Source organism: Peromyscus californicus, unplaced genomic scaffold (genome assembly GCF_007827085.1).
Source record: "Peromyscus californicus insignis strain IS unplaced genomic scaffold, ASM782708v3 Scaffold_20__1_contigs__length_68692818, whole genome shotgun sequence".
Lineage (NCBI taxonomy): Eukaryota > Metazoa > Chordata > Mammalia > Rodentia > Cricetidae > Peromyscus > Peromyscus californicus.
In genome coordinates, this window is record NW_026294503.1 from 58,965,520 (window position 1) to 58,991,793 (window position 26,274).

The following is a 26,274-nucleotide window of genomic DNA, read 5'->3' on the forward strand; positions in this document are numbered from 1 at the left end:
TTGTAAAAGCCAGAGGACTTCCTCTATGAGATAGTGTCTTCTGTATATGCACCCATGAAGTCTCCTAAACAAGACCCGTGCATTGACAACAGGATCGTGGATGAGGTAGATCTTACAAGGCCTCCACCTAGATGAAGAGCTACAGACTATTAACCACTGTCCCATCCAAGGACAAGTCCTCAAACAGGTTACCCAACCTCAAGTAGCTAGCCCTAAAGGATATACATGGAGGTTCAAGTATAAGACTGGATGGTCCCATTTCCTCAGACTTCTGACAAGCATGGCAGATGGCCATAGACCTGTGTATAGAGCAAGCCTCATATCACAATCAATCCAGGAAGCACATAGAGAATGGACCAGCAGGGTTCCACGGTGCCCTCTAGGGTGCCCTTCCAACTTCCAAGAGTCTTCAGCACCTCCCAGTACCACCATCCTGGGAATCAATCCTTCATACATGGACCTTTGAGAAACACACACCAAAAGAACTAATGGCTGCATATCTGTTCTTTCCGAAAGACCAGGCTGAAAGATTAAAATGATGAGGTGTCATAGAAGGAGAAACAAGACCTGAACAAGTTATAGGTCTTCCTCTTGAATCTTTAAAATGAACTTAATAATGGCAAAAGTGTTTTTCCCTCGGCTGGTTTATACTTTTAAAAATAAATGCATACAGAATGCTTTGGACATCCAGTTTTGTGTTTCATGCAATATTCTGGTCAAGAAAATTAATGAAGAGAAATATTAACTTTTTCCTTATGGAGAACAAAAATAATGAAATACGTATGAGATACCTGTGGGCATCTGGCAGCACTGTAGCAGTCTCCAGCTGTGGCAAATGGAACTGCCTTTCCAAACAGTGTCTGGGAAAAAAGAAGATCTGTAGCTGTAAAAAATAAATACAACTCATTACCATGGAAACAGCAATGTTTATTATTTTCAAATACGCAGTTTTCATAGTATCTTAAATATAATTATATGATTAGTTGAATTTTCTAACAAAATATCACTACTAAGAGCATGTAATATAGGGCTGCCTCAAATGGATACATTTTATTTAACACAAAAATATACATAGCCTAAATTGTCCTAAAAAAAAAAAATCACAGGTATATCTGGAATTAAAGAAAAATATGAAAAAAATGAAACAAATGGTCGTTCACATTTTACACCACAGCAGATCTCTGAACTAGATGGAGTGGGCTCAAGAAGAAAACTCACAGAAAAACAGAAAAGCTCTGCAAAGGTAGACCCACCACAGCAAAGCAGTGTGAGTGCACACGCACTGTATCTGTACCAGTTCACTGGTGCCATTCTTTTCCTCTTCCATTTGCTGACATTGTTAGCAAAATGTCCTGATTGGCAGTATCACTGGAGAGTCTACGCAAAATACCAAAACTAGACTCACTGGGTCAGAGACAGGTTGGGCGAAATGCTCCAACTCAGCTGTTGCCACTGCTCACGCGTGCATTCGTCACTTACACAACAATGGCTGTCAGCTCTACCGAGTTACTTCAAGTCACCCACAGAGCACTGTGCACCCTGTGGTGACATGGGTCCTTCGGAGGCAGTCGCCCAAAGTAGAATGTATGCAAATTATCTCATCTCTAAGGACAATTATGAAAATGATCAGACCTTTCACAATCCATCAGAGGAATTGGGTGCCCCTCTCAAGTCTCAGACAATGTGGCCACGGTGGTGAGCTTACATGTGGCGTGGGTGGAGTATATACCACAGGGAACTGACAAACAGTACCAATCAGAGCCATTCAGGGATAGGTAGCTATTAGATATGCATCCCTATTCTATGCTTCTTTGTGGCGCTATAGACTAGACTGGTGAAGAACACAGACAAAATTTCAAAGCGTGGTTTGCCATCTCCTCCAACAGCATGAGCAGTCAATAACACCCATTTCATAGTGATAATCAGTAGTGTGTACATAGTCCACTTGCCTCAGATGAGTTCCAGCACATCAACTATTACTGGGCACCATTCCTTGGGTTCTTTGAAGGCATGTCTAACTTTATGTGCCCAAACTAAAATGCATTTATCTGTTTCTCTTCACTTGTTATGCTAGTTTTGACTCTTATCATTTTACCTGAATTATTACATTCAATTCCTAGTCATTTCTATGGCTACAATTTGTTCTCCAGCACCCAGGTATTTTCTTCTTTCTTACGACTTCACTCCTGTGGTTCCTATGGATTATAATACAAATTCAACAGTGCATAGCAGTCCTCTCCTCTTATCTAAAGGACATGGCTTCAGGCCTCCCTCAGCTTCCCTTCTGTAGATAATACTGACCCTTATTGAAAAGCTGGAAGCTGAATCATGTCAGCTGAACACAACGAATTCATTACCAGGTTTAGAGGAGGGAGGCCACTGATGGCTTTGATAAGGACTATGTCAGATGAGAAGGCAATGGAAGCTACTTGAAGTAAGTTCAGGATAGGATAGGAAAGGAAAAGTGACAGAGAGAGGGGGGAAGGGATAGTGTCTCATTTAAGAAATGTTACTATCAAGAAACACAGAGAAATGACGTGTGGTGGCACGTGGCTTTAATCCCAGCATTCAGGCTGAGGCAGGAAGATCTCTGAGTTCAAGGCCAACCTGGTCCACAAAGCAAGATCCAGGACAGCCAGAGCTACATAGAGAGACCCTGTCTTAAAAAAGGAGAGAGAGAGAGAGAGAGAGAGAGAGAGAGAGAGAGAGAGAGAGAGAGAGAGAGAGATTAGAAAGAAAGTGACCAGAGGGTGTGATTTGCTCTTAATGATAATGGAGGCACTAAGGGTGTATTGCATGGATCATGTAAATGGCCCAACAAAGAAGAATTGCTGATAGAGAAGAGAGACTGAGAGTTGCTGAAATAACGTCCTTGAGTCATATCTATAAGACAGCCAAGGAGATTTGACTTCACTAAGAGCAGGAATGACAATCACTAAGCGAAGAGGCGATGCATGGGTAAAGTTTCTGTGAACTGGTAGTGTGGTGGCGGGAACTCAGAAAATTCCCTTTGGGTTGTGCTCTTTCTTTTTCCGGGTAAATGAGGAAGAAGCAAGGTCACCATTAGAGAAGTAGAAGATGGAAGATGCTGATATGTTAGAAATTTAAAACTGGATAAGAAGGAGTGGTTTGAGCACAAGGACCATAGAAGGGGAGTGCACTAGACACACACAACACGTTTGCTTGGTAGGGACAGGCATACAGGAAAAGCTTAGCAGACACGCATTTAAAATGAGACCAGTCGGGACTGAGAAGCACTTGTCACATTCTGTTTCACAGAATAGGTATAGTGCGTGTGTGTGTGTGTGTGTGTGTGTGTGTGTGTGTGTGTGTGTGACAGGAGTTTGAAGATGGAAAAGAAAAGAGTAAAATATGTATCCATTTGACTTTGTAGGCTTAGGGCTCAGGCCAATGACTGGCAATATGAGAGCTTGGGTTGATAAATTAGTGAAAAACAGCACCCAATTGCTGAGTGTAGGTAATATACGTAGTGGTTCTAATTAACTAACACGATCACATTTTAAAATAATAGCCAATATTTAGAGAGGAAAATTTATTATACCAAAACATTAAGTTGGTATATTACAAGGATCCTTTTTTAACTTTCATAGAAAAAAACAAGAGGGAAAGAAAGGAAGAAAAAAATCAAAAGCTCTTAGAGGAAGCTTCTAATCTTAAAAATGAAGGAAACGGGGTTTAAATAGATACCCAGGGCCATGTGGTGATGGAAACGGAATTTACACACAACTGGACTCCAGAGTCTTTGCTCTTAATTGCATCAACACAAAACTGCTTCTTTGCCACAAACATGCTCCATCCTCCCAACTCATGCAGAAGTTTAACACACAGCATCTTATGTTAATTCAGTGGGTAGAAACACAGTTCAACTACAGCGTTTCAAAAAACAAAATAGAGCAAAATATAAGGGGGCTGGAGAGATGGATCAGCAGTTAAGACACCTGCTGTCCTTGCAGAAGAATGGAGTTTGGGTCCCAGCACTGTGTGGGTGGCTCACAACTACCTGTAACTTCCAGCTACAGAGGACCCTCTTCTGGCCTCCTCAGATACCCACACTCATGCATACATAATGTCTCCCCCATATAGAAGAGTCTATGTTTTAAGATGGGACCTTTGGGAAAGGATTGTATTGGATTTGGTCACCAGGGTGGATCCCAAATGATGGAACCTGGTGGGTACCCGAAGAGAGAAACCATATTATTATATACACACATACAATCCCATGACGTGCAGACAGAGGAGACCCACACCAAGGCTTGTGCTGTGCTAATTGATCTTTACTTTATAAAGCAACCTGCCTCAGGTCTATCAGGAGTTATAAAACTGGACTAAAATACTACAGCAAAGGTCGGTTTTCAGTAAATGGTAACTGTCATTATGAGAACAACATCAAACCCCCACATGGTTACAATTTAAATACTTCACAGTCATGCAAATTCTGTCTCTATGCACGGTGTAAGGTGCTGGGTTCAGTGAGGATGGAGACAGAGCCTCTGGTGATGGGCACTCTTGCTTCTTCATGCAGAGATGTAACTCTCAGCATGAAGATGCACTGTGGCCGGCATACTGCAGGGTCCAGAGGTACCTGTGACCTGAGTGAACTACCAGTTAATTTCTGGAAATACGGCAGGTTCTCCAACCTGAGTTCTCTGAGCGGGTCTTCATTCCGCCTCAGTGGTGCTTAACTGACTATAAACTGGTGCAAGTCACTCTCATAAGAGAAACTTAATTTTATCATCTGTGACATTTTGCTGTAATATCTGCCTTATCTGATACAAGGTTGTTTAAAAGATAAAATGATATGACATACGGGAAAACATAATACTCAATAGTTTATAATCTGGAACTCATGTTATTGCTTTAAATCTTACCAAAAAACATTACACTGATGCTGAGGATATTAATTTCTTTCAACTTAATACGGTTGGGGAATTATTAAGGTATCTTTTAAGTAAGATAGCATTATTTGAGGGAACTATCTTATTACCATCACTATATGACATTTTCATGTCATTATAGAGAATGTATGTTTCTAATAATTGTAAAGAAAACCATTCTGTACAATGCTGGGTTCTTCATTATACCCTGACATATATCAGTACATGGCTGGACTTTTCCTTAGCAAATGGAGGCCTTTTGTTTTCCAAAGAGACCCAGCACTTACTTTTGATTTGCATGGAAGTGAGATCAACTCTCACTTTGCTGAAAACAGTGTATCCAGCAGACAGGTAGTCATTTTTACACGCACAGTCTTGCCTCCGGCTTCCATTGAAGGGACATTCATAGGGATTTTGAAGTCTGTAACAACATTGGAACATTTTATTCATTGATGCATTTGTTAGACCCCAGTGCAGTAAATGATGAACTTCGAGGAGGTGAAACAGAGCCGGGCAGTGGTGGCGCATACTTTGAATCCTGGCACTCAGAGGCAGTGGAGGTGGATCTCTGAGTTGGAGGCCAGCCTGGTCTACAGAGCAAGTTCTAGGACAGCCAGGGCTACATACAGATACAGATACACACACACACACACACACACACACACACACACACACACACACACACAAAGAGGTGAAATAGAAGAAGTACTTTTGTTCTTCCACACCATAGTGACAACATGCTAACTGAGAAAACAGCAGAATTCACCATGACTAATGTGGTCGTTTGAATATAATTGGCCCCCATAATCTCACAGGGAATGGCACTACTAGGAGGTGTGTCTTTGTTGGAGTGGGTATGGCCTTGTTGGAGGAAGTGTGTCACTGTGGGGGTGGGCTTTGAGGTTTCCTATGCTCAGGATACCATCCATGTCTCAGTCAACTTCCTGTTGCCTGAAAGATGTAGGACTCTCAGCTACCTCTCCAGCACCATGTCTGCCTGCATCCCGCCATGATGATAATGGACTGAACCTCTGAAAGTGTAAGCAAGCCCCTTTTCCTTACAAGAGTTGCCATGGTTGTGGTGTCCCTACACCGCAATAGAAACCCTAAAACAACTAACATGCAGAATTCGTAGTGAGAAATTCAAGGAATATTTCTAAAAAAAAAAATAGAGATGTAATTCTCCCAGCTTTTGTTGCTGTAATTAATTGGACTTTTATGAAAATAGACAAAGTCTTAAACTTATCCCTTCTGTATTATCCCACACTCATACTCTTTGTGATTACAGGCTAGAACATGGCTAAGGTCCTAGTGTGTCCACCTCCTTCTCAATTGCCTGTCCCACATGTGAGCAATCCCAACGTCGTGCCAAAGGCTCAATACCCGTGGGCCCTAAAAATGCACAGATACAACAAAGTATCTCATACCTAAGGCCATATACTTCAGAAAAGTTGTCTTCACCTTTGACCAATGGTAAATATTCTTTTGGGTTCTCCAGTTGCATGCCAGAGCAGTGGATCTAAGGGGTAGACACAAATATCTAGAAAACACTTTCCAGAGACAGGATCAAAGTTAAAATAGATTAGAAATGGTTTTCGCAATACCTTGACTATTCTTCCCCTGATGTTAAGGTTGTAGTCACCATCTTTGGTAATGTTGTTTGTAACTTGGATTTCTTTGCAGGTGGTAAATAATTTACCTTCAAGGACAAATTAATGCAACACATCAACACTGAACAAATCCTAAACAGCATGGACTTGCCGATCAGAATCAGCGCTGTACTCTGAAGGTCAGACACTGTCTCGCAGAGTGTGACAACTGTACATATCTAGTTTCACATTTTAACTAAAGCTTGGGAACACTCGATGCTGGGTAGATTTTGGAGTCTATTACTTACAGTCATTGGCATAACATTTCTTTTGAGCATCTGGCTTTAAACGCTTTAAACATAAGTCACTGGGCCAAGCGTTTTCAGTCCTGCATTCTACTCTTCTCTCCATTATCCCATTTCCACAAGTTACTGAGCACTGTCAACACAGTAAAGTTTGAGGTAAAATGTATAACAAATAATAAGGCCAGGAAACCCATACTGCCTTCTCCAAGACTAGGCTCTTTTAGAACAAAGTGAGGATCAGTAATGGTTAGAACAATGGAAGATGCGAAAATATTCTGGGCAGGATAGCCACTGGAGAAAAAAAAAATATCCTTCAATATGAGCCTGCAGCTGTTGTTTCTCAGGCACTGGTTTCTTGTCATTTATTTTATATGGTTGTATCATTAGCACACTACAAGCATTCAGGAAACACTAATTGACGAGGCTTATTAAAACTGCTTATATATATATATATATATATATATATATATATATATATATATGTAGCGTACTGCAAATACTTAATAAACATTAATCTCATTTATTACTGTTATTATGGCTACTTAGAGGTTTTCCTTGTGATGAAATTATGGAGTAATGTTATTTTATTTCCATGAATTAACTTGATAAGTAGAATGTAGCATAAATAACACTTATTATGGATATATTGGAGAAAGCTGCTTCATGTAGCTGATGTTTCTGAAATACCTACATGAAGTCCAGCCACTGTACATGTTCTCCAAGGATTACAAACAAGGATTATTGTTATCTTTTTTTTTTTTTTTTTGGTTTTTCGAGACAGGGTTTCTCTGTGTAGCTTTGCGCCTTTTCCTGGATCTCGCTCTGTAGACCAGGCTGGCCTCGAACTCACAAAGATCCACCTGCCTCTATTGTTATCTTCTTATAAGCAAGTTAGGATAAGCACAGAAAGGATAAGATATTTATACTAGTAACTAATAAAATGGTTTTTAGACAATGGTGTAGAAGATAACTTGGAAGATCTTAATAGTTAAAATGCAGATTACCAGGCATCCACCTTTGAAAAGCCTTAAGCAAAGGGCCTAAAATTCAGAATTCTGGACTGACCTTGCTCCATTTTCCCACTTTCCAAGTGGCTACATGCAAACAGCTTCCAATGTCACATTTGTACACATGAGGAGAAGGTGTCACGGGGCATTCTCCATACTCTACAGGCCGAAGCTGATGGAATGCATGCTTTTTAGAGGACTGGATCCTGGTGCAGTATGTGATCTTCTGTGGGCTAGTGAACCCACAGTTACCTGCACACTGAAAATTTCACACTGGTAAGGAAAATAGAAAATTCTGAAACTCACCCAAGGCCTAATGTCTGTCAGCTGCTTAATACGTATCACTCATATCAGTTTTACCTCAACTAGTTTAACCAGCTTCATTCATGGTGGGGAAGCAAAGGTACAGAGACCCTTGGGCAGCTTACACAGAGTCACACCAGAAAATACAAAACATCAAGGCCCAGCCTAGATTTGACATCTGAGGAGCCTGTGAGGTTTTTTTGTTTTTTTTTTTTTTCCCTTCTTGAACCCTCTCTTCTGTCTACTGGACCTAGTTTCCCATTCTGATGTCATTCTGACAGGTTTGGTTCTTCACACAATAAAATCCTAAGACAGAAATGTTGTAGAATAATATTGTAAGATGTGTTAATTTGTTTATGCTTTGGAACATTCGTTTAATGATGCAACAACGTGTAGCATTCTTTTATGTTGCATTTGTTTACTTCTGTGAAGCTGTGTTACCGTGCCTGCCTAAACACCTGATGGCCTAATAAAGAGCTGAATGGCCATGAGCAAGGCAGGTGATAGGATAGGCAGAGCTGGCAGGCAGAGAGAATAAGAAGAAGGAAAAATTTGGAAGGAAAGAAGGAAAGAGAGAGAACAAGGAGGATGTGAGGGGCCAGCCACTCAGCTACACAGTCAGCCATGGAGTAAGAGTAAAAGTAAGATACCCAGAAGTAAGAAAAGGAAAAACCCAGAGGCAAAAGGTAGATGGGATAATTTAAAGTTAAGAAAAGCTGGCAAGAAACAAGTCAAGCTAAGGCCAGGCATTTATAATTAAGAATAAGCCTCCATGTGTGATTTATTTGGGAGCTGGGTGGCAGGCCCCCCAAAAGAGCAAAAACAACCAACAACACGGAAAGAACTCAGAAATCTGTGTGTTCTTTCTTCCACAGAATTGTTTGAATATGCCAAGCCCCTTACAATTTGACATGAGTCTTAGGAGCAGCTTGCCAAATTTGTGTGAAAGCTGGTCGGAATTTTGTGAAAAGGTCAATCACAACATGTGGCTCATTGAGTTTCAACAGAGATGCCAAGTGAACTCAGTGGTGGAATAATAACCTCTTCCTCAAGTTGTGTTGGGTTCATAGGACAGCCATGTGCAATTTTGTAGACATGGATGATGACTTCATATTACAAATGAAAACAGTCAAAATATATCAGACCTAAATAAACGAACTAAAATTATAAGACTTAGAAGGAAATATAGGTGTACATCCTTCTGGCCAAAACTGGGCAGTGATTTTATAGATGTGGAACCTAAAATCCAAAGAACCACAATAGCAAAAGGACTAATCAGGTTGACATCAGAATTTAAAATGTGCATCAAGAAATCACCAAGCATGGGAAACCTACCTTCTAGTTGTCAGTCAGGGGAGCCCAAGAGACCTCTCCCCAAACAATATAGGTTATCGCCATTGCCTTGGTTGACCCCCGGAACTTGAAGGTGAGACCCTATTGTTGAAGATGCCATACGGCTTGCAGGGATTGAGCTAGAACTGACCTGGAAGTGTCCTCTCCGAGGACAAGATCTCATAGGATTGGAAGGCACTGAGGGAGAGGAGCAATTAAGTCCTACCCTGCAGCAAAGTCTGTGAGCTGTAACAATGACCAGCGTGGCAAGATATGCTCAGGAGTGAGATAGTGCCACGCATCTGAGAAGTGATCAGCAGTTGTCTAGCTGGACTTAAGACCCACTTACTAAGTAAGAGTTCATATCCTGATACTAGTCAGCTAGTAACTACTAATAAACTAGTCAGCTACCTGCAGCTGGTGAGGTCATAAACCCAGAGGATACCTACTTTCCTGGACCAGCTTTGTTCCCAACAGCGTTCTAAACCCCTATTTTACACCCACAGATGAGTGTAACTCTAATCCCTCATCAAAGACACTACTTTTTTTTTTTTTTTTTTTTTTTTTTTTTTGTTTTTTTTTTTGTTTTTGTTTTTCGAGACAGGGTTTCTCTGTGTAGCTTTGCGCCTCTCCTGGAACTCACTTGGTAGCCCAGGCTGGCCTCGAACTCACAGAGATCCGCCTGGCTCTGCCTCCCGAGTGCTGGGATTAAAGGCGTGCGCCACCACCGCCCGGCTGACACTACTTTTTTTTTGCCAGGGTGTTTTATGACTGCAAAAGGGAGGAAACTAACATAACCTTACCTGCGATGAGTCTCCCGTCACCACCACATACTTGCAGAGAGGATTCCTACACTTTTTGATTGACAGAGGTCTCGTTAAAGGGTCGCAGAAACTTTCATTCACTTGTAAATTTTGGTCAGTCGTGCATTGCACTAGACGGTAGGTCTCTTTTTTCTTACACGATGTTGAACACTGGAAGCGCAATGAGAAACCCAGTGGCGGTTTCCTGTGTGCCATGTCCTCGAAAGTTTGCTTGTCAAGTTATGGGTGGAGTGGTACATAATCACAAAGTCAGGACTCCAGAGGGGAGGCAGGAGGATCAGGAGTTCCCGGGTAACCAGGGCTACAGGAGCCTCTGTCTCAAATTAACGGGGTAGGGGAAGACAGGACAGAAAAGGGAAGGGAAGAGAAAAAGAGGGGAAGGGAAGAGGAGAAGAGGGGAGGGAAGGAAAGGGGAGAGGAGGGGAGGGGAGGGAACAGAACAGAATGGAAGGCAACAGAGAAAAAACTGAGGCAACTTGAGTTCAACTCTAAGAATCCACACAAGGTCCTCTGACCCCCACATATGGGCCAAAACAAACACACAGCAGCTTTCACAACTCTCATATCACACACACACAGACACACAAACACACACACACACACACACACACACACACACACACACACACACACACACACCACATTCACACACACGTGCATATATGCATATACAAGATAATAAAGTTTTTTAAAAATGGTAAGGCAAAGAAAAAGGCCACGCCCTTGTTAACACTCACATCCAGCCAGGCTCCTGTGGTCCACCGGTACTTCCTGCAGTCCTGATGCCAGCACTGCCGGTGCTCCTGAGGCCGGGTGGCTGGATCACACATGTCTTCAGTCACCGGACCAGTGCCTCTCAGTCTGCAGTACACCTCCCTCTGCTGCAGCCCTGACCCACAGGTCACTGAGCACTGCAAAGGAGCCCAAAGGATCTCAACAATGTAGCTAGCAAATACCAAATCACAGATTGGTAGCAAAATAGAGCATTGCACGTTTTCTTATTTGTCATAAACATGTCCCCGATATTATATGGCACATTAGATAGAAAATCATAAAATGAATGTGTTTACCATTGTCTTATCTAGAGATTCTATATAAATATAAAGATTTTTAAAAAGCTGTTTTTCACAAAGTACTTCAAGTTTTCTGGAAATTGTCAACGGAATCAGGCTATGCTCGACGGCATCCAGGTGTGGTAAGCCTTTCCTGCGTTAAATATACTTAATGTCCATAAAAATTATGCCACTACATTGTTCTAAATAAGACTTAAATTCTAGTACTATGCTCGTTACTTTCCATTAAGCAATAATTTCTAAGACTTTCGTTATATTCACATTTTTATGTGCAACACCCACTATAATTTGAACCTGTTGGGGCGGGGGTCCAAATATTTGTTAAGCTGTTGAGTCTTGATTATATTTCTATGGGCAGCATTCTGGAGAAGCATGCATAAATGATAAATGGAGACAACCTTGTCATGGTCTTTCAGTCCTCATTTTTCTTAGCATTATTAACGAAAATTTATTACTGTCCATATTTCCACAAACACTTCTTTCAGTGGTTCAGAGATTCTCAAAACCTGGAGCTATGACGTCACCTCTCTGCTCTTCCTCCCAGTGCTCACCAGGCTTACCCTTCCCCCATGCACAGCAATGCAAGCCTTTATTACACATGCCTCCGGGCTCCTCCTGCTCTGTGTTGGTACCCAGTTCCACATCCACACCCTCACTTTGATACTTGTTACGGCAGTACCACCATCGCTTGTGACTTTCCATCTTCCTCTGTGTTTCTATTCATATGGATGGCTCATACATAACAGACATTTATGCCTCGCGGGTGGAAAGTTCAAAGAAAGCACCTGAATATTTGATGTCTGGCGAAGAGATGCTTCCTGCCTGACAGATGGTCACCTTTCCACCCTCACACATAACACGGACTAGGAGCTCTCTAAAAGCGCCTTTTACATGGAAGATAGTCTCAATTACGGGGGGTTCCACCCTCAAGACTCTAAAAGTCCCTACCTCTAACAGCATTCCTGGGGGGAGGGGCAACAGTTTAACATACGGATTTGGGGGGAACACAAACTCTTAGCATGATAAAGGATAGTTGAAGCTTCGCTCTCTCTGTTGAGCCCTCACTGGGTTGCCTTCTAGGAATGGGGACTCTGCAAGTTTTCAACTCTGGGATGTCAGGTGTTTCCAAACCCAGTCATATATAAACAGCAGATACTGAAAATAACAGAGCTGTGAAGCCAATATTAACAACACATGGAGAAGGTTGGAGGCTATTTATTAATTGTGAATTTGGTTGTCTGTGTCCCCTGTTATTCCAGAAAAGATTAGAGGTCACATAGGGTAATAATGTTTGAAGACTCATTGATATTCTCAACAGAGATTTTATAAGAAAAAAAAATCTAGTTGTTTTTCAAGCTCTCTGTTTTTTTTTTGTTTGTTTGTTTTGTTTTTTTTTTTTTTTTGGAGGTACTGCAGAGTATCTAGCCCCCTCTTCTCTACTGGAAGATATGTTTTATTATAAGAAAAAATATTTAAATCCCACAAACGCTAAGATCTGAACTTACCCACTGACTCAGATTACTCACAGACCACAGCTGCTTTTCACTTGAGTGGCTGCCGAGTCGGACTTAAATTCTAGTACTATGCTCGTTACTTTCCATTAAGCAATAATGCATGTGTAAGTGGTTACCACAGACTTCAAGGATACATTCTGTTTTCTCACTTCTGAATAGTATGCATATTTCTCCAGCTTACATTGACCTGCATGCTATACATAAGCTACTGCGTTCTGCCAACTCATTAAATGTGTTCACCAAAAAGCCATCTGGCTCTCGGTATAGGGGTAATAATGCATGCTTTGCAGCACACGTAATACGAGGTAGGCCCACATACCTAGATGCAGTTTAGCTCATCTGAATCTCTTAGAAAAATGACTATCCTATAAAGTAATCCTGTTTCATAGATCTGAAAACCTTCCAGACATTCTTAGAAACATAAACTGTATTTGGATAAGATCCTCACTGTAACCTTGAAAAGGAAGCCTTGAAAAAAATTAGTTTACAAAGCACATTTAAGAGGTTCTACCAAACAAATAATGCTTCCTTTAATCAACAAAACACAGAGTTTGTTTGGTTTTGACTTTTAGTCATAGCGCACATTTAGAAAAAAAATCTATGGAGGTCTTAAATAGCTATATTAGTATATAGAATGCTATGTTCTTAACATGGACCTCTTCCCTAAAATGAACACACCCAGAGATGCCATTAAAAAGGATGTATTCCCCAGTACTGTTTTCCACATCAAATTTCGGCTAATTAAATAAATTATACTTTTAGAAGATCCTGTCTTAACCTTACATATTTGGTGAAGGTTATTATTATTTACCGAGCTGCTGAGAATAGGAATATGGAGTTCGTCTTGTCTCTTTTACTCCCTTCTCTCAGTGTGTTGGTCACTCAGTAGGTCCTCTCAAGTCTTCTATTTATCAATTAGCTGCTGGATCTTTCTCACAACTACCTTGTTCGGGTGATTGAATAGAAGAGAATGAAATCCTTTTAACAGCTGTCTGAATTGCCCAGCATGTTGGCCGTGATCAAGAGGAGATGAATGAGTGAGTTCAGGGTTACATCTCCATCTGTTCTCAGAGCTACAGTGGCTTCCCTAGGTATGTGGTGACCATTACCTACATTCTTATAGTGTGAGTTAAAATACGATAGTGTCACTTAATATCTTGTATGACTTACCATTGTCTTTAATATGTAAGCCTGAAACCCACCCCATGTTTACTTCTACAGCACCGTCCCAGGTAACTATCTCAGCTGTCTCAAAGACAATGGCTATCCTGTTTACCAAGTACCTCACTCCACACATGGCCAAATTCCTATTATTTTGAACATGGTGCCTTAGTTACAAAAGGACTTGCCATCTTTTCATTGATTATACTTGTCACACTGTGGTTCTGTTAAACATAGAGGACTGTTGTGCACCTTTGGACCCAAATGTGCAAAACAACAGCAGATCAGCTCTCCCAAAGAGGCCAAAACACTGAAAAGGCACTGGACAACAAAATCCACAGATATTTCCAATACACCGTGGGCAACTCTTGAGTTGAGCTCAGGTAGGACCAAGGGGACATGGTTGTGAAGTAGGAGAATGATTTGCTCTTCTTGGTCACCAACGTTCCTGTGGGTCCCAAACATCTTTCTCTGCTAAATCTGTTCATGACTGTGTCTTGGGGGATTTTTTTTCTGTCCTTTGACCATCTGCCCCACAAAAGCAAGCCCAGCATCCTTTCCCACAAGTTGGCTTGGCTTACTGCTAACCATGAAATGATGCAAGCACTGAGTTTCAGGCGCTTCAGAAGCAGAGATGAATGTTCAGAGCAAGGAAGACATGGATGCTCTGTACAGAGTCCTGCCTTCTTTTGACACTGTTTCTCCTGGTCATAGATGTTAGCTCCATTCACCCACACAGTCCCCAAGTTTCTGACAGAAACAAATAGCCACTTGTGTGGCTCTTGCTGTTTGATTTATTCTACAAAAAGTACTCTCATGAAGCTAAAAGTTTCAGGCTTCCCTCGCACTACAGCTGGTAATGTGGTCTACACATGTATAATTTCAGAGGGACTCACAAGATAATCGCTGGTGGCTTCTCTGTTCCAATTGCATAAATTGTAGGACTGCTTTAATATAGTTATTATGAAACAAGTTCATTTTTGTTGCCACCTTGCATGATGCCTCAGCTACAGAGACTCATTTGGAAAACTGCTGGCCAGATTGTTGAAAGGACTTTTAAAGGCATGCACTTCATTTGGTGTCTGGTAATGTTCCCAATTTAAGTATTTAGTGAAGCATGTTAATTACTGCTGCTAAACAACGATCAACATTGAAATACGAGACCATTGGTGTCTTCTTTCCAGATGTGTGGCTTTAGAGGCAAATTAAATACTTGAATCATTAAAACGAACAAATGAACTCACCACCCCTGCACACACACACACAATGTCCTAGAGACAAGAGGATCTTTCCTCATTTGTATTTAGGGAGTCCCAGCTTTGCTTGTTAACCCCACATTGAGCAGAGTCCTCAATGTGTCAAGTCCCCACTACCATACCGAGTGTCATCCATACAGACAGTGTTTGTGTCTAGGGGACAAATTTCCTGAATTCTTATCTCCCTTGATCAGGGCCAACCTAGTAGACAATTTAGAAAGACAATAGAAGATTCTCAGCCAGGTGGTGGATAAAAGAATCTCATTTCACTCTTTTCACTTCAGAGATCAGTCAAATATCACCAAGCTCCCAGCATGATAACCCTTTGCGGAGGCTGCCTGTTCTATGGTGAAGCTAGAGGTTTTTGACTCAGTATCAACAAGATGACATAGTACCACTCAAAAGTCACCTGTCCAAGACTATGTAGGTTTGAGGTTCTTGTCCCTGAATATACTGAGGCATACATCATCCACTTTTCTTTCAAAATTGAATTGTCAGTCTGGACTGTGGTGATATTTTAACTGTGTACCCCAATAAAGCTTATCTGAGGACCAGAGGAAAAAGCCAGCCACTATAGTAAACATAGAAGTCAGGAAATGGTAGGTAGCACACGCCTTTAATCCTAGCATTCAGGAAGCTAGAGATCCATCCAGATCTCTGTGAGTTCAAGAACACACTGGGAACAGTCAGGCGTGGTGGCACATGCCTTAAATTCCAACACCAGTTAAACATAAAGGTCTAGAGGTCTGTACAGAAAGACAGGAAGTGACAGAGCTGGGCAGAAAGAGGAAGTAATGTAGCTGAGTGGAGAGAGGAAGTGAGATGGCAGGGACAGAAAGGCATATAGGTGTGGGTGTACAGGATGTATACATATACAGTATATCTCTTTGGAAGCTGAAGAGTTGGTGAGGTAAGGTTAGCTATGACTTGTCCCATTCCTCTGTTCTCTCAGTTTTAACCCCAATATCTGGCTCCAGGTTTTTTATTAATAAGACCATTTAGCAATTCGTCTCACACTGGACCTCATTTGTTTATCTATTTCTCTGAGTTTTCTTAGCCCATCCAAAGTTACCTAGATCTCACACCTCAGTTGTTCCACCTCTAGTTGCAATTCTGCATGCAGTTTACTATCTGCCGCTCCAGGATGCCATCTTAACTCAACTCCAAGATTCTGAGATGCAAACAAGGCCATTATTTTAATACATCACTAGATATATTTTGTTGTTAGATAACCAAGATGATATCAGTGGCCATGGGCCCCATGTTCACTGACAGAATTTCCTGTAAATATATAACCTCAAAATAAACTCAAGTAACTAAATTATTTTACCAATAGACTTAAGCAAATTCAACAACACTATATAGTATTGAGTACAGTGCAGAAAATCTATAATAAAAGACACTGTAAAGAAGCAAAACTCTCAAGTTTATTACAAATACTGAATTCAGATTTTAAAATGTAGATACAGATATCTAGAGATGATGTATAGATGGCAAGGAAGAGAAGAAAATGGAGATAGATAGATAGATAGATAGATAGATAGATAGATAGATAGATAGACAGACAGAGATGATAGAGACAACATGTGATAGTTGTAAAATGCCACATACCTCCTTCCATTTATTGGCTTTCCATGAAGGGCATCGTCCCGATCTACAAGCTTTGTGAGTTCGAGGTTTCTGCAGATGACTGCAATATTTTTCTTCTAATTTTCTTCTGAATTGATCAATGCAATGGACCTCCCGGTACTTTATACCTTTACCACAAGAAGCTGAGCACTACAGAAGATATATGAATACATTTAATGTGTTTTTATTAACTTATCTTCAAGAAATATAAAATGAAGTAAGCAAAACACCATTGCTTCAACGTTCGTGTTACACATGGTCTGGCATTTCCAGTCAGTGAGAATTTGAAATTTACCAATCTTCTCTGAACTACTAATTGATACTAACATTTTAAACCAGTCATTCCTTCCATAGAAGTACTGACTATCTAAAATGTGCAAGGCATAGACTCTGGCACATAAAGATAGATTTTCTAAAGTTTAAGACTGTCTTTAACTAACTGTATGTCATGCCCAAACCTGGGATCTGGTTTGTACATAGAGTCGCCATCTTGATATATGCATTATCATATTTTTATACTACAATCTGATCTCTCTCCATAAAAACAAAAAGTCCTCATAGTCACTCAGTATAGTGACCCAACTCAGAATGAAGGTTTTTTTTAATACATTATGTCTATATTTGGCACATCTCTATACTAGCAGTCATCCGATACAGACAGCAAAAGCTTTGAAAATATAATTCCATGCATGAGGTTGGTAGAGTTTTTTGTTTTTGAGATAGCAAGTCACTGTGTAGCCCTGGATGACATGGTGCTCACTATGTAGACCATGATGGCCTTGAATGCACAGAAATCTGTGCTTCTGCCTCCTGAATGATGGGATTAAAGATGTGCACCACCACACTCAGCCAAAATAAGTCTTAAACTTCATGCTGCTTTTGTAGAAGACTCAAGTTTGGTTCCCAGCACACATATCCAGTGGCTCACAATCACCTGTAACTCCGGCTCCCGTGGACACAATGCCCCCTTCTTGCCTCCGTGGGCACACTTACACACATACACAAATATAACCCACACATGTATTCATAATTAAAAATTAAAAATAAATCTTAAAATATATATCAATATAATTTGGGAATAATTTAGCCTTCCATAGTTTTGAAATACCACATTCCATTGTACAGGCAATTATCTCAGTGCCTTGATAACTGTTATCATGCCCTGGGTGGTCTCTTCTCCTTCCACCATGTTGAGGACCCACTCAGCTCTGTGAAGGTCTCTTGGGAATTCCACACGTTGTCCCAAAGCACTTCTGAATTAGACCTACCTCTATGCTAAACTCATCTTGGCCACTGATATGCACATGACCTTACCTTTTCTCTCCTTCACTATTTATTTTTCTAAATATTAACATTGTACATTAATAAACATCAATTATTATGCACTGTCAAGCACATATTATTGGGAAGCATGATAATTATCTCACATAATATAAATTCACATACAGAATGTCCTTCTTAGACTTGTACTATTTTTATAATCTTGAATTGCGATATTTGAAAGACAACCTTCATGATTCTCTATTAGTTCCTTTTCAAATGTAACATTTATTGTAAATATTCACATGCAGGTTCATCATATATTATCTCTTTCTTTGCCAAAATAGTTATAAACTAATGATGCTTACTCTGCATGAAATGAGCTATGCATGTTTGGTCCTCAGTAATATTAAACACGATAAAAGTCATAAAAACAAAACACTATAAGATATTAAACATCACTAAAATCATACAGTAAAAATATCACAGAATTAAGTAATTTGTGAAAGGAAACCATTTCTTAAGTCCTTAAGAGAATCATGTTTGTTCACAGACAACATGGAAGGTCTTACATATTTGTTTGTTATGCCTCAACGAGACGTTGTCCATGTATGGCTACTATTGGCAATGCCTAAAGTTCTTTTAACAAGACTCCAAGAAATGACAAGTAAACTTGCAGAATATTGCAGGTATTTCTAAGAATGACTAACTCATTTACAAAACAGTTGCAACAGGGGGAAAGAGACTGAACTTGAGACTTTAGAATTCAGCAGTATCTCTGCATGGAATGCAGACTCCCACGGCATGAACCAGAAAGTCCCTCTTCAGCAAACAGAACAGTTTTCCATTCATTTTCAACACTTTATCTTCTGCCTTATTTTAATTTACTGGAGTTATCTGGACTATGATTAGTTTAATCCAAACCATTACTAAACGCATTCTAAATGTAAACCAATTATATAAATATATTTCATAAGAATTTTTTACTTTTATAAAAGTAAAATTAGTAAACATAATTTCAAGTGTATTTCTCATTTGCTCAAGAAATGGCAATGCCACTCTTTCGTCTTTAATTCATTATCTTCTTACTTTATGATACACCCAGTTTTAATTAAGATTCTTTTCAAACCTTGTATTATACAACTTGTCATCATACTTTTTTCATTTCATTTCATGTGTAAGGGTGTTTTGCCTCCATGTATGTCTGTGCACCACATGTGTGTAGTGCCTGCAGAGGCCAGAAATGGACGCTGGCTGCCCTGAGACTAGAGTTACGGATGGTTGTAAGCTGCCATAGGAATTGAAAGAGCAGTCAGAGCGCTTAACTCCTGGGCCATCTCTCCATCTTCATTATCATGAAAATTTTGAGGCACAGTAATATTTCTCACTCTTTAATGTTAAACAATGCTCATTATTTTCTTTCTTAGATTAACCATCCTAAGTTCTTTTACTTCTCTTAAGGCCCTAAATTTGTCTACACACACACACACACACACACACACACACACACACACACACACACGGGGGGGGGGGGGGGAGAGACTCCTAAACTACAAAAACTATAACACCAAAGATTTGAAAGTAATTTATGCATTGGATGGACTTGAAATAAAACTCTTTCTCTTGAGTTCTGAACAAGTATAGATCTGTTTCCCCCAAGTTCTAAGGAAGAGTAACTGCAATATTTTATCACATCTGATGAATGCCATGTGGGAATTTTTCTAAAGTAAAAGAGAAGATGCTATGCAAAAAAAATTATGTTTTCATTGGAAAGAGGCAGCGGCACCATAAACAACAGTGAACCGTTACCCCCCTTCTTCGCCCAAAGCACGCTGCATTCTGAACTATGAAAACTGCACCAAGTAGTCTGCCCACAAAACAGCAATTGCTTCCTCTGGTGCCACAGAAATATCTGTTCTTTTCTCTCAACTTTTAAACCATTGATATCAATATTCTCTTGGAATTTTATTAATGCCATACAGCTCCTTTCTTGCATTCTTGTCAAAGATATTTTCTTTAAAGTCACCTGGATCTCCTACACTCTCCCAAAGTTTGCGTATTACTCATTCAGGACAATGGTCCCCACGATAATGTGCCATCCATGTCTACAACATACTTTGATCACACTCCCACCCGCCTTGACTGCCATCTCCTTTCCCATCTCAGTCCCCTTCCTCTTCTCTCAAGGCTGAAGATGGTTCATAGCCACAAAAACACAAGCTGCTTCCTAGGCAGCGATAGCGAATACGCCTTCAGGTATTCTCAACCAATGCTGTTTACAAATGAAATGAACAAAAATTTCTATTAAAAACAAAACAGAGTGTTTGAAGTAAATGTACAACTTGCAAGTGATAAATCGAAGGCTCTGCAGACTTTCAGGTGACCTGAAACTTCCTATTCCAAGAGAATTCAGTCTACACTGATAAGAATTAACTCCAGGACAGGAATGTTCTTCCTTTTATAGAAATGTTGCATGGAATTATAGAATAAAATTGTTGTTTCAGTGCAGAGGATAGAAAAATCAATGACCTGACGGTGGAGACATTTTGACTAGTTCTAAAAACATAAACAGAATCAAATGAGGAGACAGAGGTTGTCTTGATCTAACACATGGGTGCTTTTGCTTCTCCAGATGTTGGAAAACTTGTCTAATCCAGAGCTTGGTCCTTTCTGACAGTTGTGGGAAGCACACTGACACTGGGAGAATTAGCATGCATGCTAGCTAGTCCTACCGTTAACAGCCCTGGAACACATCTACTGCTTTCTACCTCAGTGATGCATAACCTGCCCTGTACAGACCTCCATTTTTATGTGACATTAGTAATATAACATCTATGAAGGCAAAAGGGAGGCTTTTTTTTCTTTATGTGAAGAAATGATTAAACAAAAAAATCTAAGAACATTTATAACACTATGAAAATTGTAAAACCATATGAATCGATAAAGAACCAGAAGATGACTGCAGAACAGCACACGGATTTTGTGTGGGGCAGGCTTAAAGATGTTTCCCATGATGCAAATGGAGTGGAGTAAAAGGCAAAGACGGAGGTCAGCGAATGAGGCAGTGTGTAATGTCATTCCCTGGAAAGTACTCTGCCTCAGGATGCCCACACAGGCCATTTCCTTTCTCACTAATGTCATGGCACTTTCATGCCTGTTCAATACTGAGCTTTAGCTACATTTCCTTTCTAACAACTGCTTCACTTCCTTCCAAGTGTCTTGTTTTATAATAAGAGAGATTTGCATCTTTTTCTCTTATGGATAATAAACAAAATGAGAACAGACACACTAAAGAGAAGCATGGAAAACGGGAAGCCTTCAGAACCACTTGTCCCCAATTTCATGTGTCACAAATTGTCGGTTTTTCCCTTTTATGAGGAAGAGGTAATTGCAGTACACCACAGACCAGAGGAGGGTGTGTTCATTCACCCCCAGGTGCTTCTCCAACATGGCACGACGTCCACTGGGGACACCTAACTGGTTTAAGATGGAACATTCCAAATTCACTAGTTTGTGGGGTTTTGTTTGTTTGTTTGTTTGCTTAACATATGTTGTGTGGTTAGTTCCTCTGAAATGAAACTCCTCCTTGAGAGAAGACTGAGACACTGAGACCAGGATGCTGTGGGATGTTCTGTATGGCAAATGTGTTGCTAATTAGTCAATAAATAAAACACTGATTGGCCATTGGCTAGGCAGGAAGTGTAGGCGGAACAAGGAGGAGAATAAAGCTGGGAAGTGGAAGGCTGAGTCAGAGAGACACTGCCAGCCGCCACGATGAGAAACAGCATGTGAAGATGCCGGTAAGCCATGAGCCATGTGGCAAGGTATAGATTTATGGAAATGGATTAATTTAAGCTGTAAGAACAATTAGCAAGAAGCCTGCCACGGCCATACAGTTTGAAACCAATATAAGTCTCTGTGTTTACTTGGTCGGGTCTGAGAGGCTGTGGGACTGACAGGTGACAGAGATTTGTCCTGACTGTGGACCAGGCAGGAAAACTCAAGCTACACCAGGAAGCTCACAAAAGAGAAGTCTCACGAGGAAGATCAAAAAGTTACAAGACTCAGGAAGCCTGTCTCCGAGGTTACATAAACAATGAACAATTCCTAGGGACAGGAGACTGGCAGAGCCGCCTAAAGCTTGTGCAAGGAGCTTCAGGATTCGGCTTTAGTGAGTCACCACTCTTTCAGTGACTTAGCCGCCCGCCCTTTGAGTCACTTATGTTCCTGTAAGTGACCAGAAAATCCTCATTGGCTGATCAAGCTAGGCTTTGGGGGAATCTTCTTTGGTCTGCAGCTACTGCTGTATCTGGGGTGATGAGACGATTATTCATGACTCCCCAGGAAAGAAACAGGCAACAACATACTAACCCTCATTTTCATTTAATCCCTTGAAGATTCTGTAACTAGTTACCTAGAAAAAATATCTGAAGTCTGGTCTGTAGAAGAGAAATCAAATTTAAAACTATAAAAATTGCAGATGCGTATTTCATTTGCTTTAGTATAATATTCTCTATGACTATACATATATTCCCATGCAAATGTATATGTAGTTTATTCTTTAATTGGGGTATTTTTTATGTTTGTCATGTAAATTGTATTTACACTTCTCTAAGAATAGATATTAAAAGTAATGGTCAACTGTTGGAATGTAAGTTAACATAATCATTATGAAAAACAGTATGAAGTCCCTCAGAAAACTAAAACCACGTCTGCTTTAGAGTTCAGCTGTTCCACTACCCCTGGCTGTACACCTGAAGGAAATGATGTCAACACACAAAAGAGAGACCTGCATAGCCAAGTCATAGAATGAGCTAGGCGGCTACCACTTATCCACTGAGTGGACAAAGAAAACCTACTACCGTACAGAGCGCCTCTGCATTCAACTGTTACGAGGAACAAGACCTGATGTTTTCAGAAATATGGATGGAACTGGAGTTGATCTCATGGGTGAAATTAGACAGACACAGAAAGACAAGTATCCCATGCTCCCTCCCTCTGGAAACAGTATCAAAACTCCGACAAGGTTTCCTGAAAATAGAGGATGGACTGATAGAGAAGAAAAGGGGATCTGAAGGAGGCGGGTAGGTGAGGTTGGTGGGGAAGGGAAAAGGTCAGAGCAGGGGATAGGCATTAAGAATACGTCACAGTGAAGCCTATCAGTATGTACAAGAACTGAAATGATTAAATATTTGTTACTGAAAAATAAAAAGAAATGAAAACTGAAATGAATAGTCAACACATGATATTAGAAAAGTGATATTAGAAGCAACATGAGAGATGGGCTTGGACATCAACAGTAAATAAATCTTTTTAGTGGCTACTGACATACAATATTAAGGATTTTAAATTTAAAAAAATCCTTCATGTAAACTCTTTTTCTTAATTAAAAACTTTCTGGATGAATTCTACGTATCTACTATATCATCACCAGTTCTCTAAAATGACTTTTGGTAAGTAAATTTGACAATAACCCATCCTGAAAATTGGCTTCCAACAAGGCCATTTATTTACTCTAGGTCTGTCAATAAGAATGAGAACCACCTTTTAACAACTGGACCATTGCTTCTTCTACTGTCCTCCTCACTGAAAGATAAGGAAAAACATGCCAAGAGTAAGAAAATCTCATGATTTTGTGATTTAATTGCAAAACTTTTATGTAAGAAGATGCTTTTTCAAAACCACTTTGTAAATGGCTAAATATTGGGTCATTTAGTTTTTTTAGCTACTTGAAAGTAAAACCCAAATTGACATAACCTGAATAGTTTTTTTTTTTTCCTCAGACATTTGGCTATTTTAGTTTCCTAATGTATTAAATAACTTTGAGGTACTGGGGAGATAGTAGTTGGAAGAGTCCTTGCTTCGCAGGTACGGACCCCAGGCTCCCATCCCCAAACAACCTTGAACAAAATTAAGCAATGTACTACTGTTCAGTTTAGCTTGGCCTACAACTTTACACTTTACTTATTTCCTAATTCTTAAGAAATTCTCCTATATCCAGCCAGGCTGGCCTTGAACTTTCTATGTAGCAAAGGATGACCTTGAACTTTTGACCCCCACCCACCCTACACACACACACACCAACTCCCAAGTGCTAGGATTACAGGAGTGTGCCACCACTCTTGGCTTTTGTAGTACTGAGAATGGATCCCAGGGCTTTGTGTGTGCCAGGCAAGCACTCTACCAACTGAGCTCCATCCCCGGTCCCGAGTCTCTCCTTTGAAGATAATTTTTAGAGGGCATCAAATGATAAGATGAAATGACATTTCATATCTCAAGACCACATCAACTCCCGTTTTTATAAGAGGAAGGTCCATCTGTTGAAGATGTAAACGCTCAAGGACACGTGGCTTACTTACTCTATATAAGGTATTAGCTAAATTGTCCGTAATGCTAATGAAGAGCTCCTCACCCAGTGGTAGGAGGATTCACACAGCCCTTCTGTTTCCGAGAGCTAAGGCCACAGAAAGTGTGTCTTACCCTTAAGTCCCGGAATCCCCCCTTACCACACACTAGAGATCATGCTCACTAAGAGAAACATGACTGTACACAGTGCACCAAAGCACAACAGGCAGAGTGACTTGGATTAAATTCCAGACACTCGGGTGGACCAGACTGTTAAGTGACAATTGCAAATTTTCCATTAAGTTTTCAATATTTACGAAATCATTATTTCGCACACGTATCAGCACCGTTTGAATCATCATTCAAAACCAAAGCTTGGTATGTGCCAATGGTGACGTAGATCTAAATTTTGATAACTGGAAAATCTTAGCCAGAGCCGTTTTGCTGGAGAATTTTAAGATAACACTTTAGTGGTTGTGTTTACTCCCTTCAGAATACTGTTATGAAATGAAAGACCAAAACATGAAGTAAGATCTCAGCAGAGGAATGATAGAATGTCGGGTCAAAACATCCTGGAACAGAATATTCCGAAGAGTACAACAGGAAGCCTTTTCCTTCTCTCTCTCCCTTAAAGAATCCTAATATAATAGTCTCTAAATAAAATAAACACTGTACCCAAGTCCCAGGAGCAGTATAGTTTTTGAAGTCTCCAGGAATACAGAGATACTGAATCCAGAGATAACTATGTATCTCAGAGAAAGTCTGCTACAGTTTGTGTCTCGGAACACCACCCCCACCCCCACCCCACCCCCGGTTGCTGCTTTTACCCTGAAGAGCATCCGCTACAATGGATAAGAACTTCTGCTGTCGAGTTTCCGTGTTAGAAGTCAAAGAATAAAATGATTAAGACAGGAATAAGCACACGAAGAACGTTTTGTGGGAAGCATGCCTACTACTGTCCTGTCCCCTAATTCACAGTGATGCCGCGTGCACAGCATTTCCTGCGAGGAGAGCCCGACAGTTTGAAAGTTTAATGGAGTTGGAGATGTTCCTGTTTTCACCGGCGGCAGATAGCCTTCAATGATGCAGCTTGAATGAGACAGCATTTGGTTTTGAAAATTATTTACTGCTGAAATATATCATTCCCTTGCCTTGTACCTAATCAGACTTATATCTCACAGCTTTCGACAGTTGAGGTTTTTAAAGTCAGATGAATTTGCAAAATGTTTGGCTCCCAAACTGAAGAACAAAAAAATAAATAAATCCCACCTAACAGATACACTCAGCACATTCCCTTCTGTTGAGATCTCTGTACTAATCATAGCTTTCAAATTTCATGCTCTAAATTTTATTTTTGACTGTGTGTACATACCTCTTCACATACACATAGTATATTTACGGTTCTAATTTGGGCAATGCAATATGAGTGATCACATATATAATTCAAATGTCTGCCTCACTTGGAATACTAAATGAGAACTTCCTGTCATCTACTTGGTAATATTGTCTTAGTAACTGCAAAGGTTGCTGCTACTCTAGTCAGTTTCAAAAACCAAACTCGAAGCAAAGTCACGTTAATTCATACAAGTATCTTATGTAGAAATACTCACTGCATGCACATATGTATCAGAAAAATCAGAGTAAAAAAAAATCTCTCGCCGGGCGGTGGTGGCGCACGCCTTTAATCCCAGCACTCGGGAGGCAGAGCCAGGCGGATCTCTGTGAGTTCGAGGCCAGCCTGGTCTCCAAAGCGAGTTCCAGGAAAGGCGCAAAGCTACACA

General features: G+C 40.4%; 1 protein-coding gene across 8 annotated transcripts in view; it reads right to left on the minus strand.

The window, feature by feature from the left end:
* Adamts20 (ADAM metallopeptidase with thrombospondin type 1 motif 20) overlaps window positions 1–26,274 on the minus strand; it is a 136,280-nt gene that overhangs the window by 13,090 nt on the left and 96,916 nt on the right. For 4 of the 8 annotated variants that reach the window (XM_052748744.1, XM_052748738.1, XM_052748739.1 and 1 more), the window contains 9 exons: window positions 16,871–17,038; window positions 10,993–11,166; window positions 10,235–10,405; window positions 7,855–8,055; window positions 6,793–6,922; window positions 6,500–6,594; window positions 6,323–6,414; window positions 5,183–5,316; window positions 792–883 (listed from right to left, as the gene is read on the minus strand). In XM_052748744.1, the coding sequence (XP_052604704.1) occupies window positions 792–883; window positions 5,183–5,316; window positions 6,323–6,414; window positions 6,500–6,594; window positions 6,793–6,922; window positions 7,855–8,055; window positions 10,235–10,405; window positions 10,993–11,166; window positions 16,871–17,038 (1,257 nt within the window). Of the gene's footprint in view, window positions 1–791; window positions 884–5,182; window positions 5,317–6,322; window positions 6,415–6,499; window positions 6,595–6,792; window positions 6,923–7,854; window positions 8,056–10,234; window positions 10,406–10,992; window positions 11,167–16,870; window positions 17,039–26,274 lie in introns of those variants that run through there. The other 4 variants (XR_008220652.1, XM_052748742.1, XM_052748743.1 and 1 more) reach the window with 2 other exon arrangements.